At 36.3% G+C, this 20,847-nt stretch overlaps 1 protein-coding gene across 1 annotated transcript; it reads left to right on the forward strand.

Moving 5' to 3' along the window:
• The first annotated feature begins 5,775 nt into the window (after nt 1–5,775).
• Nucleotides 5,776–20,813, forward strand: LOC113051472 (72 kDa type IV collagenase-like). Its single transcript, XM_026215245.1, has 13 exons — nt 5,776–6,151; nt 6,577–6,803; nt 9,817–9,965; nt 10,414–10,542; nt 10,642–10,815; nt 11,001–11,174; nt 12,014–12,187; nt 12,385–12,540; nt 12,711–12,837; nt 16,052–16,188; nt 17,150–17,309; nt 17,723–17,832; nt 19,807–20,813. Exons 1-13 carry the CDS (start codon nt 5,999–6,001, stop codon nt 19,908–19,910), a joined length of 1,974 nt encoding a protein of 657 aa, XP_026071030.1. The 5' UTR covers nt 5,776–5,998; the 3' UTR covers nt 19,911–20,813.
• The last annotated feature ends 34 nt before the right edge of the window (nt 20,814–20,847 follow it).

Here is a 20,847-nt window from a genome sequence, read left to right on the forward strand (position 1 = left end):
TGGTTTAGACACAAGGAAATAAATACATGTACTTAAATGTCAAACCAAAATTTGTACACATTAATGAAAATCTGCTCTTTGGTGTAAGGCCACCCGGGTGAAAGACACAAATCACATCAAATGAAATTTGGCTCTTACTGCAAGCACACAGCTAAAGCTGATTAACTGTGCTTACATGAACATATAACAATAGCCCTTAATCAAGGACAGCAGGACAAAGCAGAAATAAGACATTTGAATCTGTGTGGGAGACAAATGTGCTGCAAACTAATCTAATATCACACATAAACATACACAGTTCATGTGTGAATACTTTAACACCAGGTAGGTATTACTGTCAGGTATAGACATAAATGTAGTCACAGCTATCAAGCACAGAGTCCCTGCTGAGAGAAAACACACCTCCAATGCATGCTGGGAAAAAGATTTCTGAGCACTAAAGCACACAGCCAGAAGCGATGGGAATCAGGATGGATGGACTGACATGGCACTGGCTCTAGAATCTTAGACATTTCTTCCCATTTAAAATGATCTTTCATTGATTCTTGAGTACTACTGTAAAAGAAATCCAGAAAAATAGTGCACAATGTATTGTATTAATATATTTTTTTTTATCTATATTTTGAATTTTGAACTTCATTGTGCTGTATTTTAGGGTTAACAGAGATGTCCATAAAATTACTGGCAGAAATTATTATTTATTATTATTATCATTATTATTATTATTAGAGTGTAGAACAAGACTGCGTACAAAACTTTAAAATCTTTAAATGAAAATGTTTGTATTGATGGATTGTATTCCAATTATTTCAAAATTAATATATACAGTCAATGAGTCAACACTGTCAGATATTAAAAACTATATATGTCAAATATTTATCAATATTGTCAAATCTAGCATTGGCTCCATGAGTGAATGAACTGGGAGTAACCTACAGAATGGTTTCAAATAGATTTTCAGCTCCATCAATTTAACATCAACTACTGAACTATGTTTCATCAATAGATTAAAGAGGAAATTAAAACAGAAAAAAAAAATCTAAAGAAACATTTGTACATTTGGGTTAAATATTAAAATGTACATTAATAATTTTCTCTTTTTTTTTACACATCTTTATATGATGTGATGGGTATGAACAGAAGTCAGTCTGTTCTGTTAGCATTGTGGGGGAAACAAAATAGGCTAGTGTGAATATTTTAAAGTAACTAAAAGCAATTCAAGGTACACATGAATATTTCATCACACACATCTTGATATCTCTGAGACTAATTTGTTTGAAGCTTTTGAAAACATTAGGGAAACTGGTAAAGGGCCTATATGTTTGGGTAAACCCATCCACACCAACAGTGAATATATCTGAGTTTGAAAAACTGTTGAAGTAGACTACTGTTGTCTAAATGTTTTCTTTTCTTTTCTTTTTTTTTTTTTTTTTTTTTTTTGTTGTATTTTAATTATATTTACATGTTCAAAGGAAAGAAAGAAAGAAAGAAAGAAAGAAATGTCAGTTCCGGTCTGATTGCTTGATGGATAAGTGTGTATGTGTGCACGTTGTGCGTTCCAAACAAATGCACTTACTGCAAACGCAAAGCAATCAGTCGAAGTTGTTTCCTCACGCGCCCACCGAGCGCGCTCACGCCGGTGGAGACTACGCGTGTCCTATAAAGACACAAATCATTTTTACATGCTCGTCTAATCAAAGGCAGCTCCGCTCATCTCCGCCGAGATTTTCCGCCGATCAGAGTGCTCTGGTTGCACCTCCAAGCGCGACGAGCTAACCTTTGCGTCTGCCAAGAAATGTGATGTGAGAAATGTGATGAATTAAGTACAGCTGTTGACCTATTATTGAGACGGAGAGACGCCACAGGAGACACTCCGCGTGCCCGATCGCTAGTTATGGAACGGGTTATTCCATAAGTGTTTACAAGTTCGCGCTCAAAATGAAACGCACGCGGAAAAGCAGCGGTAAATCAAAATAATTCCACAAATGCTGTTCTGTGCCATTTTCTTCAACAAAATGCCAATCAAACAAAAGCCCGTGGAATCATCCTTTCATAATTTGTGAGTAAAATAGTGACAACAACAGAGAAACAATCACTCCGAAGCGTTTGAGTAGCTTGTTAATGCGCTCCTAAATAAATTATGCTGGAGATAATGGGTTTATGTTTTAATAATTCATCCTAGTATTTCTAAAACTGCGTATAATATGTCATATAAATGTAACGGCATTCACGAAATTATATTGTTAGTTGAGGCTCTGATGTGGTTCTTTGCTAGCTCTAACATTTATTTAAAGAATAAATGCTACATAAAAGCTGTTTAGAAACCTGGAAAAAAGGCATATATATATATATATATATATATATATATATATATATATATATATATATATATATATATATATATATATATATATATAAAAAAAAATTTTTTCTTTTTTTTTTCTTTTTTTTTCTCATATATTTTTCTGAATTAGATATTTTAGCAGGTAGAAATTGCAGAATTAATAAACATAAAAAAGGGAACACAAGTTACTAGAAAAGTAATGGGGTCTTCAAATCTTATAATAGATGATGGGGAGTCAAAACATTAAACTGTTTACATGCACCATTATCCTGTATAAAAATGGCATTATTCACATAAAATGCTTGTTGTCCACATGATTTGCAAGTGAATTGACCTGAAATTCACTTTGTAGGTCAGACGTGTACACTTGACCTTCATCGAAAAATTTATTTACTCTGTTGTGAGCACTTGTACACTTTTACATCCAAACTGGAACAGGACCACAAATGCCCGATGCAGCAGGGGCAGGTCACAGCTCAGTGGCACATATGAACACGGTCAGAACAAGTCCCAAACGGACTGATTTGTCGACAGATCTTCTGACATGACCCAAATGAATCCCAAAACCCTGCAGTAGCCCCTCAAAAACAGCTGGGCCTGTTGACTAGACTGATTCAACCAGCTGGGACGTCTGGAGTCAAAATCACACTGTTAGTTCAAGAGGAGAAGGAAGGGCCAGCTGGATGTGAGAGAAAGGGGACAAGGACAGTCACCAGCCTCATGTAGCATTCCCCTTGCAATAGTGACAACACGGAGAATGTGAGAGGAAGAGAGAGCGAGATGGCCCTTGAACAGACACACAGACTGGCCCTTAGGAACTAACAAGAGAGAAATGCCAGACAGAGTGAAATATGATGTTTTCACTTTGTCAAAGGATTTTCTGACTCCTACAGAGTCATCTTATGAATGTAGCCTATTTAGTTTTAAACTCTGCCAGGGATGTTGATTAAATGTTTTATCAACCGACAGATGAATCAGTTGTGCATTTGCATTCTGGTGGAGGAAGCGTGAGAACATCAACAAGAGAGAAACAGAAAAGGAGAGGGCAAGCTATAAGTAAAATATCTCTGGCAGCCAACAAATGCAGAACAAAAGGAACAATTTGCATACAAATCAAAGTTTTAAATCTCAGTCTCCCTGTGCCTGTTGTTGTGCATTCATAAGCACAGATGCATTCAGAGCCCTAAGAGAACAGGACACATCTATTCGCTGATACAGGCCAAATGTTGATTTCATCATAAAATGAGGAGGGAGAAATAGGTGAGAAAGGCACAGCAAGGCAGACAGAATGAAATGAAGAGAGAACGAGACAAGTGAAAAGTGGTTTCCTTTCTGTTTGGTCCTGAGCATGAAATGAGATGAACACTCAAGCATCACAGTCAAATTAACACTATGCTCTCTTCTTCCATCTGCAAACACTCGGCGATAAAAAATTAACTCCTCTCAGTGCAAGGAGATTTGCCAGGTGAGATATGCAGCAGAAATCCTTTTTGAGAGCATTCAGGCTGTTCGATTTCAATGCTATGTCCTCCAGCCTTCTTCTATGAAGAGCCCACATCAATATCCTGTCGACTTTAATCCCTTCACTGGAGGAAAAGAGAGTCGTCAAGAAGAGTTAGAGGAAATCCGTTTGCGAACTGCAGGCCTGCTGAAGCTCAGTAAACCCCACCGAGGAAACATCAAAGAGTGCGCAGGCTTAAGTCTGCCACCAGAGGGCACACTTACTCAGGCTTTGATTCACAGATGAAAAAAATTCCCTCACGCCTCTATGTACAATCATTGGGTAATATTACTACAAAGGTTAATATCATACGATGACCATTATTTAAATTTCAGGGGCAAATTATGGATGACCACAAACTTTGAATGTGGTGCACAGCAGTATCAGATAGACTGAAAATAAAAATGTTACAAAATAAATAAATAAATAAAAACTGCTACACACAAAGGCATAAAACATGATTCAAAACAGCAAACAAACGAATAAAACGCTCATACCGAGACATAAAGGTCACAGAGAAATGCGAGTGTCAGACTTTAATTTGTATCATTTGCAATAGAGAGGGCATAATCCTCCTATGGAGAAGTTTACAATAGACTTAGCTAACAGCTAACTGTTAGTTACAACAGCTAACTAACAGCTCTTGTACCAAGTCATGAGCTGCTAACCAGTGAGGAGAGAGCAACTTATAAGGATCCAACTGTCCAGAGAGAGAAACAGGCCCAAATTGTTTCAATACATCAGATGATGCAATGTATTTTCACAACTACACCAGCAGAGAGAAGACCTTTCCTTTCTTTGAGTCACTGAATCATGTCCAGCCTTTATGTCAAAATAATGAAAAACATGAAGGTACATGAGAACATTGACTAATCATATATATATATACACATACATCTTAGGTTTGTAACAACAGCAGAAGCCTTTTGTTGCAAAATAGAACCCTTTTTATAAGGTCCTATGAATAAGATGCTAAGTGATGTGTAGGACCTTAATCATGTTATAAATAACCTTTATAATAACATATTGTTTTCATTATTATTAGTTTCTTTGTATTATATATATATATATATATATATATATATATATATATATATATATATATAATATATAATATATAATATATATATGTATTAGGGTTTTACATTTAAAAACAGCATGTTGTGTCAATTAGGTACTTTTATTTTTTATTGAAATGTGAAATTGTAACAAAAATGTCAGTGCTCTAATAGCTGTTATAAGCTGAATCCATTAATAAATTACAATTGGCACTGAACATGAATAAATACTTGAAACAAGACACACATACAAAAAGTTCCAGTGTAATATTTGCAATGTCCTCTATGATGCCTTTAAGTCCATCAATATGTGTGTATTTTGGTGTAATTGAATAGCCATTTCTCTCTGCAGATGATCATAAGGGTTGTTGGATATGACAGCATCTGAAATGCACAACTGAGTTTAGAGTTACTTTGTGTCTCTTCCATTTATGTAAAAACATTTATGCTCATGAAGAACAAAAGTAGTAAAAATGGACAGTATGTGAGCCTTGTACACTGTTAAAAGGTGAAAGGGATATAAAGTCATGAATGAGTATTTTCGGACTGGTTATGTTTATGTTTACAAAAATCTAACAATATGGATGGGAGAGGCTGATCAGAGCTGATTAGGGTACACTTACATTGTTGAGCAACAGACAACCAATAATAAACTTATTACCACACTATGCTCATGTGCTTTTTTTTACAATTAAATGTGAACAGTGTTGAACATGGAACAAGAAAGCACCGGGTTAAGAACACAGTTTCAAATGTTTAAAACCGACAGGCCTGATTTAATTCAAGAAAACAAGCCTCTCCGAGTTTCTACGTGGTGCGCGTGCACTCACATATCGCTCGCTCCCGCTGGCGTCTCCTATTTCACTGCTCTGCCGAATTCTTGGATACGCTGCGCAGTCTCAGCCCATGCCCCAGCATCAGAAAAGTGCGTGTGCAAGCAGAACCAATTCCATAGTCCACAAAAGCAGGATGTGTACCTGAGGAAAAGAGAACATTTGCAGTGCAGTCGGACAAACCTGGAGCTCGGAGAACACGTTGTAAAGGCCTTTTCGTCAACTTATACTCAACACACGGTCATCTCCGAACCGGGCCAAAATGATGTGCTTTAAGTTTGTCAGCTGTAGGCATGTTGTCCTCAAAGTTTTCCTCATACAGTTTCTTGCTTCCTTGCAAACTTTTGCTGCGCCCTCACCAATCATAAAGTTTCCAGGCGATGATACTTCTTTCACAGAGAAAGAAGTGGCTCTGGTGAGTGTATTTTCAACTCATTTCATATTTTTCATGAAAGCAGTTAGGGTTTATTTATTTTATTATTATTATTATTATTTAGATATTTCTACGTTTTATTTATATATATATATATATATATATATATATATATATATATATATATATATATATATATATATATATATATATATATATACACACACATACATACTTACATACATACAATGAATTATAAATATATACAAATAAATTATAAATGTTAATTTTGGGTCCCTTAGAACTTTACTAATATTAACACAGTTATATGATTTCAATTATTTGTGCAGTATATAACTTTTGGCCTTTATTACAAATACACCATATGTTTACATGGTGTTTGGGAAAATGTGTAATGTGTAATGTATGTCTGTTTTTCATTGTTTTCTTACTTATCTTTTTCACAGCACTACTTAAATAAGTTCTATGGCTGCCCAAAAGACCGGTGTAATCTGATGGTGTTGAAGGACACACTGAAGAAGATGCAGAAGTTTTTTGCTTTACCTGAGACAGGAGAGATTGACCAGAAGACAGTAGAGATCATGAAGAAACCCCGATGTGGAGTTCCTGATGTGGCCAATTACAATTTCTTTCACAGGAAGCCCAAGTGGGGACAGAAGAACGTTACCTACAGGTGTGTGTTTACCTCAAACAGTGCTGAACTGTATGTCTCCTTACTGTTTGTCAGTCACTTTAACCCTTTAAAAAAATATATATATATCATTTATAATCCTGTCAATATCAAATAATCCATTACATTATATCTTTGTAGTTTGAGAGGGAGAGTTTTGTGGTTACAAAAAGATTTATAGAAGAAACAGGAACCATATTTGTGTCAGTCATTAAGACAATCAAAAGAATGTCGTCAGCAGGACCTTTGTGGCTACTGTACCGTATAATGGAGGTGGAGTTTAAAAAGGAATAACAGATCTGATTTTATTAGGTTATAAAGTTGTGCTGACTACAGGAAATGCAAGAAATGTTTGGCCATGAAAGAATGTTTACAGTCATTGAAGGAATTGGCCAATTATCAAACACAAAATAATGATCAATAGTCTTTTGTAACCAAAAGGACAGAGTTGGGATCTTGAAGATATTTACTGGCATACATGTTCTGACAGTGTTTAGTGAGTCATGACCACAACTGTTGCTTTGCCTGTAAAAAACAGACCACATACACAGATCTGTGGAAGAAATGGCTCAGCCTTAGATTTTCTGCCAGTGTCAGCCTTGCTAATGGAACAGATATTTAGATTTAATATTGAGCCTTCTTAGAGACTGTGACTGTCGCAATTGGTTTGAGTTTGAAACTCAGGATGCTCCCTTCAGTCTGTGAATGTGCTGTATTGAGGTCACATCTAGGTTTCACAACTCATGTATTCCAGTTATTTTGTCCACTGAAAAAAAAACGACAACAAAAAAACACATTTTCAGTGTTTCATCAGTAGAACAGATTGTACATCTATCCCTTGCTGCCTTGTAGAATGCTATTGTCCTGTATATTGTGCTGTGGTTTGGCACTAGATAGCATAACATTACTACTGAACGTTTCTAAGATACATGCTCTAGTAACCGCCTCAAGTACAGTTAGCATTTGCTAGTTGGTTTGATAAGTGTCCACCTGCCAAGAACATTATGTATGTTTTTTTAACATAAGTTTTTTCATTTAAATATACAACCGAGGCTTCCAAACTGTGGCGAGAGCTGTGATGAGCATTCAGCCCCTGTTGTTACTGTACATTGTAAAAGGCTGTTTCTTTTGTCAGAGGCTAGCAGTGTCTCCTGTGTCTTCCAGGGTGGTCAGAATAACAGTGTTTCACCCCATGCTGTTCTGGGACTGTTGAAGAGCTTTGGACATTCTCTTACTGAATATTAATAGAGAACCTTTTTAGTTTTTTGCACCTGCCAAATAGGTTTGATGGTGCTCCATTTTTCTGTAGGGACTAGAGCTGCACGATTAATCGTTAAAAGATCGCGATCTCGATTCAGACACCCTCTCGATCTCATTTCTAAAAGACGACGATTCCCCGAGTCTGTTAAACCTTTGACAAAGTCTTACCGGATCATTCAAATCCGTGCGCGCACTGCCGCTGACACAGAGAGAGCTCTTACCATGTTTGGTTAAGAAACATCTTCACAAGCAGTCTTTTCAACTACACAGTATTATATCATTTATATTATCACAGAAATACTGGGATAAAGTTTATAGTTTAAATATAAACATTGATGTCTATATGGCAGCGATCAAAATATAACAAATCCCCTTTTGAAAGTACTGCGCTTTAAATAACGTTTGTGTCGATTGCATTGTTTCACCAATAGGTGGCGACAAGTGTCTTAATTTATTTGTCAATGAATTAATTTTTCATTCAAGAGAATCGTTCAAAAACGCTGATTCATCCAGAAATGAAACAAGTGTAGTAGGTTTATGAGTGAGTCGTTGAATCAGTGATCTAAACAACTTTTTCATCATTCTAATATTAAAAAAACTGGGGTTTTAAATATATTATATATACACTACCAGTCAAAAGTTTTTGAACCATAAGATGTGTAATGTTTTTTTAAGTCTCTTCTGCTCACCAACCTATATTTATCTGATCCAAAGTACAGCAAAAACAGTAAAGTTTTGAAATATTTTTACCATTTAAAATAACCGCTTTCACTTGAATGTATTTTAAAATGTAATTTATTTCTGTGGTGTGCAGCTGTATTTTCAGCATCATTACTCCAGTCTTCAGTGTCACATGATCTTCAGAAATCATTCTAATATGCTGTTTTGCCATTCAAAAAAAAACATTATTATTATTATTATTATTATTATTATTATTATGTTGAAAACAGATGAGTAGATTTTTTTCAGGTTTCTTTGATAGAAAGTTCAGAAGAACAATAATTGTGTGTAATATAAATATTTTGTTATAAATGTCTTTGTCACACTTGATCAATTTAAAGAATCCTTGCAAAATAAAATAATTAATTTATATACTTGTGATAATGATAATGTTAATAGTAATAATAATAATAAAGAATCGTAGGAGAATCGTGATCTCTCTATGAGATCAAAAAAATCGTGATTCTCAATTTATCCAGAATCGTGCAGCCCTAGTAGGGACCATTTCAGACTGCCTTGTAATGCCAGAACAGGTTTGGATTTGACAGTCCTGGTTTTGGTTTGAGGCGGAGCTCCCTCCTTAGGAGAAAGAAACCAGACCATGCAGGTGATCAGTTGAACCCACTGTCCTCTCCTATCTGCTAATAGTTTGATGATGATTGGATTTAACTGGGAACTTGCACATCCCCTTTTCTGATGAAAAAAAAGAGTTTGTGGCAAACCATTGGCATATGAAGCATCCAAAGGTTTATTGCATACGTTACTTGAGTCAGATGATGCCATTGTGAAACATGACAGGTGGCGACTTTTTGCCTGGGCTTATGTATTCCTAATCATATGTATTCTTGAGCCACTCAAGTCATGAGGAAAAAAAGCAAATGCAGTACCTGCTTATCTGCTATAACAATATTCCAAACAATTCTGTAAATGAGTTACCTAAAGATGAAAAAAAAAAAAAAAACTTAAATAGGTAAAAACACAGGGCATCATAAACATTTATATAAAAAGAAGGCAATATTGTTTTCATCTTCTGCAGGATCTTAGGGCACACCCCAGATCTGGATGAAGAAACAGTTGATGATGCTTTCTATCGTGCATTTAAAGTCTGGAGTGATGTCACACCTCTGAAATTCACCAGGATAATGGTCGGGGAAGCTGACATCATGATTAACTTTGGCCGAAATGGTATTTGAGAAAATCATTTGGTTCATGTCTTTCTGTAATGTGTTTCTGTACACAAGTTTCTGAACTACTGTTTTGTAAATGTACAAACCTCAGATTCATTTTTCCCCCCTAATCACAGCTCTTACATTTACTTGCTAAGTCACAGACTAACCGCAGTCACTCCAGAAAATCTTAATTATGGAGTTTCCTGCACCAGAGATTGATTTAAGTTGTGGTCTTTGGAAATACCAGCATGACTGCACAAGGCAATTACAAAGAATGCTAACAGTATTCTCACAGTGTAAATCTATCCTGAGCAGTCTGTAAATTATTAATTGTGGACAAAATCAAAAGAAAATTAAACTATACACAAGAGCCCTATTAACCGTGCAATTCCGAACTCAAAACACTAACCCCGGTGCATTGGATTATAACAATTTTTGAGTTAAATGTGTTATATTACTCGTAGAACATGGTGATGGTTACCCGTTTGATGGGAAGGATGGTCTTCTGGCTCATGCCTTCGCTCCTGGAGCTGGTATTGGGGGAGACTCTCACTTCGATGATGATGAGCTCTGGACATTGGGAGAGGGACAAGGTATGCCAGCTGTCTTGCTTCTGCTGATTTGTTACCTCTTAAAACAAAGTACAAAATTTGTTTATCAAATGTGATATCTCTTTCTCTCTTTTGATTTAGTGGTGAAGGTGAAGTATGGTACTGCAGAGGGAGAGTTCTGTAAGTTTCCATTCTTGTTCATGGGTAAAGAGTACACCAGCTGCACCTCTCAGGGTCGAGATGATGGGTTCCTTTGGTGCTCCACCACATACAACTTTGATGAAGATGGAAAGTATGGCTTCTGTCCTCATGAACGTGAGTATCCTTTATGCTAAGTTTTACACTAGTGTATAAATTTTATAATCTTCCCATTCAAAGTGGTGCAACGTTTAGGCCGTTATGTCTCAGACTTAATTTGGGGAAGGAATGTGGCATTGTGAATGTAATACTGTATGTCACAATCACTGACTCTTTGAGTTTTGTTCCTTCCTGTGTTTCAGTCCTGTTTACATTGGGTGGAAATGCAGATGGAGCTCCTTGTAAGTTCCCCTTCACATTCCAGGGGAAAAAATATGATAGTTGCACCACCTCAGGCCGGGATGATGGGTACCGTTGGTGTGCCACTACCGAAGATTACGACCGCGACAAGAGTTATGGATTCTGTCCTGAGACAGGTCAGTCTACAACTTTCTGTAAATCTCCAATCCAGAGCTATAATTATTTGAAATGTTGTTTTGAAATGTCATTACAGTTACTTTTAATCAGTAATGTGTCTGTTCATGCATTTGGTTTTTAAGGCTACTCAGTCTTTAAAGCAGTTCTCTATTCACATTTTTCAGCAGACAGTAAAAGTTTCTTATTATGAGATATTTTCCATTGTGTTACCCATCTGGCATAAGCAAGTCAGGAGCACAGAACTCCTCATCTGGTTGTAATTCCCTGGGAATGCAGTCCTCTCTACCTGTGTGTGTGTGTGTGTGTGTGTGCGCTTAATAAAAGCATCACAAAAACAAGTCCAGTGGTGCAAGCCATCACTTTAAATAAGAACTTTGGAACACAGTCCCATATTTTTGCTGAACTTTAATGAAACACAGCTCTGTTTATGCCATGAAACTGGTGTGACCTTCATTCTGAGTCTGTCGAGTCGGTGTGATTCAGACTGTTGAGTCTAGTGAAATTGAGAAGGACTCCTCCCTGATGCCTCTCTTAGCTCATGTCCTGTAGTTTTTCTTTAGGTTCGAATGCCATGATCTAATATGTGGGTTTACAGCTTGTGTTATAGCTTGTAAAATCATATAACAGATATGCACACTCAATCGTAACAGTTTCCATATCACTGCTTATTTTGCCTCTCCTAGTGTTTTAGTTGTTGTTAAGCATTTTATTTATTTATTTTTAAATTTTTAGAAGGTTGTAAATCAAATGTTAATCATAAACCGTCACTGCTTTTATAACACAAATTTTATCATTATCAACCTTTAACGTTTTTGGTATTCATTTATCTTAATTATAGCCATGTCAACAGTCGGAGGAAATTCAGAAGGGGCACCCTGCGTCTTCCCTTTTAAATTTCTTGGCAATACTTACGACTCCTGCACCACGTCCGGACGCAGTGATGGCAAAATGTGGTGTGCCGTCACCAAAAGCTTTGATGACGACCGCAAGTGGGGGTTTTGTCCTGACCAAGGTAGCATAGTGATTTTGTGTCATCATTTGTGTAATTTGTAGCATGCAAAACATATTCAGTTGTTCTGGTGTCAAAAAAAAATGTAGATTTGCACACACGCAGTCACTTCCTGACTCTTTCTCTCTTGTTCTATGCTATACTTGTTATATAATTTAGTCAGATGAATAAATTGGTCTCTCTCCATCTCTTTTTCTCAGGCTACAGTTTATTCCTAGTGGCGGCCCATGAGTTCGGCCATGCCCTAGGTTTGGAGCACTCTGAAGACCCTGGAGCTCTCATGGCACCCATCTACACATTCACTAAAACCTTGAAGTTGTCTGCTGATGATGTTAAAGGCATCCAGGAGCTCTATGGTGAGCGTGACGTCTGAAAGACAATGCTGAAATTATCAGCTTCAACTTATGCAATTTAGTACTTACATTAGGTTCATCATATATGTTTATTCGAATGATTATATTTATATTTAAAGTATTTATAAGTATTTTTGTCTCCTTTATTCCTCTTAACACTTCTCTCTTTACAGGTGTACCAACAGACAAACCACTACCCACTGAACTCCCACCGGTCACACCAATGGATGTATGCAATGAAAACATCATATTTGATGCTGTAGCCCAGATCAGAGGAGAGACCTTCTTCTTCAAGGACAGGTAACTAAGGGCACCCAGTTCACAGAAAGGCCTAAATGATGTTGTTAATGTTAACCTTATTTCCGAGGTGAATAGAAATAACAGGGTATATTCAGGCAGGATCACAGTACTGCTTACTTTTGCCTTTTGGTCTACGAAATATCTATGCAATAATTTGACCGGTTGAATAAAACACCATGATTCACAGCAGAAAATACCAGGCGCACAACTGCGTGTAGGAGTTATTTCATTTTAGCGTTTGCTGGCAAGGATCGCTCAGTTTATCTTTTTTCAGTGGTTTCAAAATCTTTTTGCTTGCATGCACAGGAAATGGACCCATGGCCATCTGGGGAAAACTTCATGACCCAGTTTATCTGCCTATTAAAAAGCTTCAGCATATCGTTTTGAAATCAGTATGGCTGGGAGAAATGGCTTTATGGTGGTTGGAATAACAGGATGACGATTTAAACAGGAGAAGAATCATGCTAATGCTTTAGCCACATTGTTAGTCCAGAAATCAAATGAACTCAAAGAAAGTAAGTGGTGGCAAGAGTAGACAGGGGAAAGTCCACAAATCTGATCCCACATCCCAAAATCAAAATACCTCAACATAGACATTACCATATCAGGGGGCATTTTTATTCCTTGGAGCGCATTGTTTTTGTCTGGCTGAGTTTTGCTAGGATGATTAAGTGGGAGACTAAATATGCTGACTGCTTTAATGTAGTACATGATCATGACCATGACCATGACAACATTTTCCTCATCGTTGACTACAGACATTACAAATTGTTTACCTTAAAACGCTCCACTGATAATTAGTCTAGAATCTCTGTTATACAGTAGTGAAAGTCATGACATTTACCAGAATTGGTACTCTGCATTTAACCCATCCAAGCGCACACACACACAGCAGTGAGAAGTGAACACACACCCAGAGCAGGTGGCAGCCAGCACCAAAGGAGCAACTGGGGGTTCAGTGCCTTGCTCAAGGGCACTTCAGCCATGAGTATTGAGGGTGGAAGAGAGTGCTGTTCATTACCCCCCGCCAGCTCCTGCCAGCACCCAGACTCGAACCTGTGACCTTCGGGTTACAAATCCAACTCTCTAACCATTAGGCCACAGCTGCCCTCTTAGTACCATTCTACTACAGTATTGATGTTGCTTGGGTTATCCTGCTTATGTGGGTGCCCGAGAAACAATCTAAATAAAATGACACGTAATACGTCCATTGAAATATAATTTACTCTTTGAATGGTATTTTTCAGTTTTGAAATACTATCCATGCTCCACTCTTATTACTTATGTAATCAAAGGTTAATGTCAAGTTTATGTGGGGTTTCCAAAGCAAATATAAGGATAGTATAAAGAGTGCTGTCATGGGTTTTCACGAACATGCTCAGGGGTCAGGAGTTCTGGAACGAAAAAGAGCCACCCACTATTCTACACACACTTCCAGTTTTAAAGCTGACTGCTATGCGTTTATAGATCATCACAGGACCACACACATGCTGGATGTGAGCGCCTGTCTGGATTGCAATCAGTGGGCTCTTATAATCTCTAAATTCTGATCTAAAGTGTCCAGATCATGTTGATTCCATAAATCTAAATAAAGCCTGACTTTTCCTTTATCTGTACACTCATATTTTTCTCTGACAGAGGAAAATGGGGGGAAATGTAATATTCACACCCTTTCCCCATCTTACAATGTTTATTCATTATTTGCTTTACCTATGCTTTTGTTCAAAACTATTTATCTGCTAATTTATTTATTTGTTGGCTTGTTTGTTTAAAATAAATATGCAACTATTACAATTGTTTGTAATAGAAATGTAAAAAGTCTTAAAATTCTAGTTTGTAGATTTATAACACAAAATACTTCAAAAAACGTGGTAAAAGGCTCAATCAATCCAATTATTGATATAACTTTGCATCATGGCGATTCCTGTCTATGGTAGTTCAGCTTAAAAATCAATCTTCTCCAAGTGACTGATAAATATGATTTGTCTGTGCAGGCAAGGAGTCAAATGGTTCAGCAGTGCAAATGCCATTATCATAGAGTTATGATCAAATTACTGTGAATCTGAGGTTCCCTGGAACTGCAGTTCTCACTATACTGTGTGGGCAAAATGAGTTGAGATCTCAGATATTCACCCAGCTGGATAAATCCGACAGCTGTTTAAGCCATTTCACAGAGGAAAAGGGAGAAGTAGAGAGTTAGGCCAGAGAGTTCACCCCCAAAAGGTTAACTAATGTTTTGTTTATTCAGCTGGACTAGAAAGTCTTTATTTTATCTAATCTTTGGCTCAGGTTTATAAGCCAAAACTGAGGCATTTGATAAAATGAATTCTTCTTCTGTCTCACATTGTTTCATTTCTAAGACAGCTGCAAATTAGAGCTGAACTCAGCTTGTGTTTTAACAACAAGAGTGTTCTGTTCTTACATGTTTCATTGCATAGGCAGAGAAGGGAGGGATGTCCAGAAGTGTTTGCATTAGAAGAAGTGGAACTTTGAGGCAAAATGTTGGATTACAGTTCAACTCTTACTTAGTGCTGTGATCTGATAACTGCTGTGTGCCGCTCACAGAAGCTTTTCTTCACTCTAGTGAACTGTAGTTACTCGAAAGACCTGAGATCTCTGTCTTCTTGTCTAAGAATGAACTCTTTTGGTCTTTTGAAAAATAGGTCAGTGGAAAGAGGTCTGGGGTATTGTTTTTTTTGGTTCATCTTAGGGCAGCAGGCAAGTTTGGACATGTCCAAATACCTCTTAAGTCATTCTTCAGCCATAATAAGAAACATCTGCTCAGTGAATCACCTCATTGTAGCTAGAGTTCGACACACTGGTCTCTTTCTATCTTGCTTTCTATCTTACTTGCTTAATTTATCTCCATTCTCATCCTCTTTTACTCAGTTCAGTTCTAAATTGCTAACTTAGCATGACTATAAATGATACAATATTGCCAAAGCTTAGTGTGTATGTACAAAAACATTATATATATATATATATATATATATATATATATATATAAATTAAATGAAAATTTAAACAGTTTAATATTTCCAAAATGTTATTATATTACTGTGATTTTCATTTAATCATTATATATAAATGATTAAATGAAAATCACAGTAATGTAATAACATTTTGGAAATATTACACTGTAACCGTACTCTTTTTCTTTTTATGTGCACATGCATATTGTTGCCCTGTCTAACTTTAACCCCTCCTGTTACAGATTCCTCTTCAGGACTGCTGACGTCAAGAGGAAGCCAACAGGCCCCATGCTGGTGGCTACATTCTGGAGTGAACTTCCGGAGAAGATTGATGCAGCTTATGAGAATCCTCTAGAGGAGAAGACGGTCTTCTTTGCAGGTAAAGGACAGAACTGGGTGTGACACTTGCGTTTGATGGCAGTTAATACAACAGTGCAATGTTATATAATCCAATTTAATCCATAACAGGTTGCAATTTTTATTTTATTGTTTTGCAATTTAACTTAGCACAGGACCTACCAAATCTAAAATATCACGCATTTATATATTTTATTCACAATCCATCTCCATATACCCGCACTCTTCACATACTGGTAACATAAACAGAGATGGGATACAGTTAATATATAGTTAATATAATAATATATATAATATATACTTGTTAGACTTTAGATTGTAAAATGCTTTTGGAACCTGGTATCAATCAAATCCAGTCAAGAATAAGATAATAAGATTATTAATTAGAAATTAATAGGATACATTCAATTGATTAAAAGTGACAAATACTTTTATAATGTTACCAAAAAATGTGTTAAAGGGGTCATATGATGCGATTTCAATTTGTCCTTTCTCTTTGGAGTATTACAAGCTTTTGGTGCATAAAGAAAATCTATAAAGTTTTAAAGACTGAAGTCTCAAATCCAAAGAGATATTCTTTATAAAAGTTAAGACTCGTCCACGCCCCCTAAAACGTATCTAACACGCCCCCACGTCTCTACGTCGCTATGTGGGAAGATTTGCATAATGCCGTCCCCAAATGTTCACGCAAAGAAAGAAGGCGTACCTTTTATCCTCATTGTAGTATTGCTGTTGCTCCACCGCCATGTCATAGACGCTGTGTGTTTCACTGTGAAAGCAAAACTATTTTGTTTGGCCTTCCAAAATAATATGATATCCGCTTCGTCATGTCATAACTGTGCAAAAACATTCAAAACTCTTACACATCCATTCAAAAGTTGTAAATGTTTTGTAAATTGGTGAAAAATATTGTGTGTGTGTGTGTGTGTCTGTGTCATAAAAAATACAATTTGTATTTAAAATATTTTGAATTGTTTCTGTAGGTGATGAGATGTGGGTATATTCTGCCAGTACTCTGGAGAGAGATTATCCCAAGAAGATCTCCAGCATGGGTCTTCCTTCAGATTTGCATCGAATTGATTCTGCCTACTCCTTCCACAAGAACAAGAAGACTTACATATTTGCTGGAAACAAGTTCTGGAGGTAATCTGTTTTTAAATATCTCTCAGCATCTGTGGGCTTAATAAAGTATGTGTTCACTGTGATTTAATGAGCAAATTTGTTCCTTTAAAAAACTAAAGTTGTGAATTGCTAAATTCTTTTTCCACAGATGTAGAAATGATTTTATTAATTTATAGCAGACAGTAACATTTCTACAGATTAGTTAAGTTCTTGAGAAGGCTTTTTTCACTATTTTTTCACTTGAAGTATTTTTCCACTTAAGCCAAATGATACTGGATATAATAAGGACAAGACTATATATAAATAACTCAGACTGTTATATCCTTGAGACTGTAATTCACACATGCTTTTACAACTACACACCTAGGAGTTTCAGGGAATTTCAAAGTTAAGGAAAAGTAGAAATATGTTGATTATAATGTTCACTTTCTCAGATACAATGAAGCCAAGAAAAAGATGGATCCAGACTTCCCTAAACTTATTGCAGACTTTTGGAGTGCTATCCCTGATGACCTAGATGCTGCTTTCAGTCTTAATAGTGATGGTAAGAAACTAATGGCCAAGCACCTTGCTTCAGATTCAGCTTTGTCTCTGGTATTCCTCTTCGGAGAAAAGAATTAACCTTTCATCTCATTCCTTTCCCCTCTCTCACCTAAATTCTGTTAGATCTCACATATAGTTACTGATTTATTTTAATAACTGCTTGCATTTTAGTCCTTAGTGTGTGTGTGTGAACTGGACCAAAGTGGAGCCTGGTAGAACATTCTTGGCAGTTAACTCCAACCCAATTACTGCTGGCTTTAGGCCTTCAGCAACAACAAAAAACCCAGCTACATCCCTGCTCAAGATGAGGCATTTTTTCCAGTTACAACCTCTGTCTAAAGAGCACATAAAATCTCTAAATGAGAGAAAAGCTTAAAAGAGAGAGCTTAAAGGGTTAGTTCACCCAAAAAAATGAAAATTAGCAGACAAATCCAGTCGGAGTTATAAAAAAAATTGTCTTTGATCTTTCAGTGTTGTTTAATGGCACTCAGTGGGTGTTGCATGCATCAGTCCAAAAGAAGTTAAATAAAAAGCACCCATCCATAAAAAAACACTGCTCCTGGGGGTAAACAAAGGCCTGCTGTAGCGAATCAATGTGTTTTTGTTAGAAAAATATCCATATTCAAAACATAATAATCCCTTTAATGTAGCTTGCGCCAACAGTTGTACACGGAAGTAGCTCCGGGCTGATGATGTGCTGTATGGAGGACAGCTTTGTGCAAGCGCTGGTGAGTCTTGTGTAAACCAACATTTGTTAACAGGAGCAAAGTGAACAAAGTCTCCTTAATTTAGCAAAGGAAAACAAGTCTCCTCTTGGCTTACAGATATATCGAAATCCTCCAACATTCTCCTTTACAAATCTTTGTTTTGTACTTCTAAGTAGTGACCATTGTTTTGTTCTGAGCGCATATGCGCAAAGCTGAATTCATACGTCATAAGCCCAGAACTGCTTCCGTGTACAACTGTAGGTGCAAGCTACATTAAAGTGATTATTATGTTTTGAATATGGATATTCCTTTCTTTACCCCCGGAGCTGTGTGAGACTTTTCTTTTTTATGGATGGGCGCTTTTTTTTTTTTTTTACTTCTTTTGGACTGATGCATGCAACACCAGCTGAGTGCCATTAAACAGCTTGAAAGAAAAAAGACCGTTTTTAATATAACTCTGAAAGAAGAAAGTCATTTACACCAAGGATAACTTGAGGGTGAGTAATTTTTGGGTGAACTAACCCTTTAAGGTTTTATAACAGTTTTGCGCAAGGTGCTCTGGTTTTGTTTAGGTTTACTGGAATTTACTTAACATACATGCTTTAGCTCTTTCCTCTGCTGTCACGAACACACATTTATACTCATACAGGTATACACACACATGTGCATGCCTCATAGAGCAGGCCTGTGTGGTGTCTGAAAGGTTCCTCTGTTTCTAATTAGGCTGTTGGGAGCTGAGCAAGTACAAACAGCTTCTCTAGGTTGTGAATTAGAGCCCACTCTTTAACATTTTAGATAATTTGATCACTAACTGATGGATAAATTGAGTCATTGATTTACTAAACTGTATTAAATAGACACAATTAAACCCAAATTTATTAATTTATTATATATATTTTTATACTAAAATTAATCCTTTATCAAGCACGGACATTTACATTGTTACAAAAAATATATATTTTGCATTAATGCTGTTCTTTTGATCATGTTTTTTTTTACGTTTTTTAAAATTACTTTTTAAAATAATATTAAAGCAGAAAAACATTCGCTGTATATCTAATTTCACAATCTTACTGTTTTTATTGTATTTTTGATCAAATATTTTTAACCTTGGTGAGCATAAGACTTCTTTTGAAAATGTTTTAAATATTACCAACCTCAAACTTTTGATTGTTTTCGTTTGTTTTTTGAGTGAAATTAGTACATTTGCATTAAACTTAAACCTTTATTTATTTCACATGGTATTCACACTTCTTAAATATTTTCAGGTAACAGCTACTTCTTCAAAGACTCCTACTATCTCAAAATGGATGACAGCACTCTGAACATTGTTAAAGTTGGGGAGATCAAAAAGGACTGGCTACGTTGCTGAAGATCAGCAGAACATTCAGCCCTGGCACTTTTTGATGACCTTCATCATAAGATAAACAAGGGCAGCATTACCTTGCCAAATGACAGCACTCAAATTTACCATGCTGCCCCTCCTGGTTAGTCAGAGCCTATTAGATTATAACCTATCCTTGGCTAACCAGAAAGGCCTGGTAGCCTTCACTGCCTGGACCATCTCCGTATGCCAAACATAGGCAGAAAAGATTGTAATGTTTGTTGTTTTGTCATTGCGTGATATCTTCTGTTCATTTTTAATTATGAAAGAGTTAAGCTCCTACCCCTTAATATAGTCTACATGTATATCATCAGATTTAAAAGGACTTATGACATTTCCCAGTTACATATTTCCAGTTACATATAAATGTGGTGCCAGTGAGATGTATCTCCTTTTTTATACATTTGCACAGAATAAATTCATCCAGGCGGTATGTAAAAGCACAACTTTTCCTAGTCGTGATATGCAAATATGAAAGACTTCATTCAGGTTTTATTTTGTAGTAAGTACTATCCAATACAAAAAATTACTGCCTTTAATAAAAGGACACATTTTATACATGATAATTGTGTAAAAAGAAAGGCCAAACAACTGTCAAAGCATATCTTTTTTTTTTTTTTGGTCTTGTTTCTTTCGTCTCACGGTACAGAGAGATTCATGGCACGGGTTGCCTGAAGACTGTATAAGGTTTGTTGCATGATGGACTCATGTCAAGCAAATATCATGAATTTACTGAATAGTAATCATTTGTACCCCTTTTTTTCCTTTTTTTGTAGTTTTTTTAATTGACATGCAATCTGTTTATATTTGTAATGTTTTATTTTTATTATTTTCTATTTTGCTTTGTGCACTTTGTCACTACGTCTCAAAATGAATATTAACTATCCTTTACATGGAATTTTGCCATTTAACTTTTCAGTTTTAC

The sequence above is a fragment of the Carassius auratus genome, chromosome 32, assembly GCF_003368295.1.
Source record: "Carassius auratus strain Wakin chromosome 32, ASM336829v1, whole genome shotgun sequence".
Classification (NCBI taxonomy): Eukaryota; Metazoa; Chordata; class Actinopteri; order Cypriniformes; family Cyprinidae; genus Carassius; species Carassius auratus.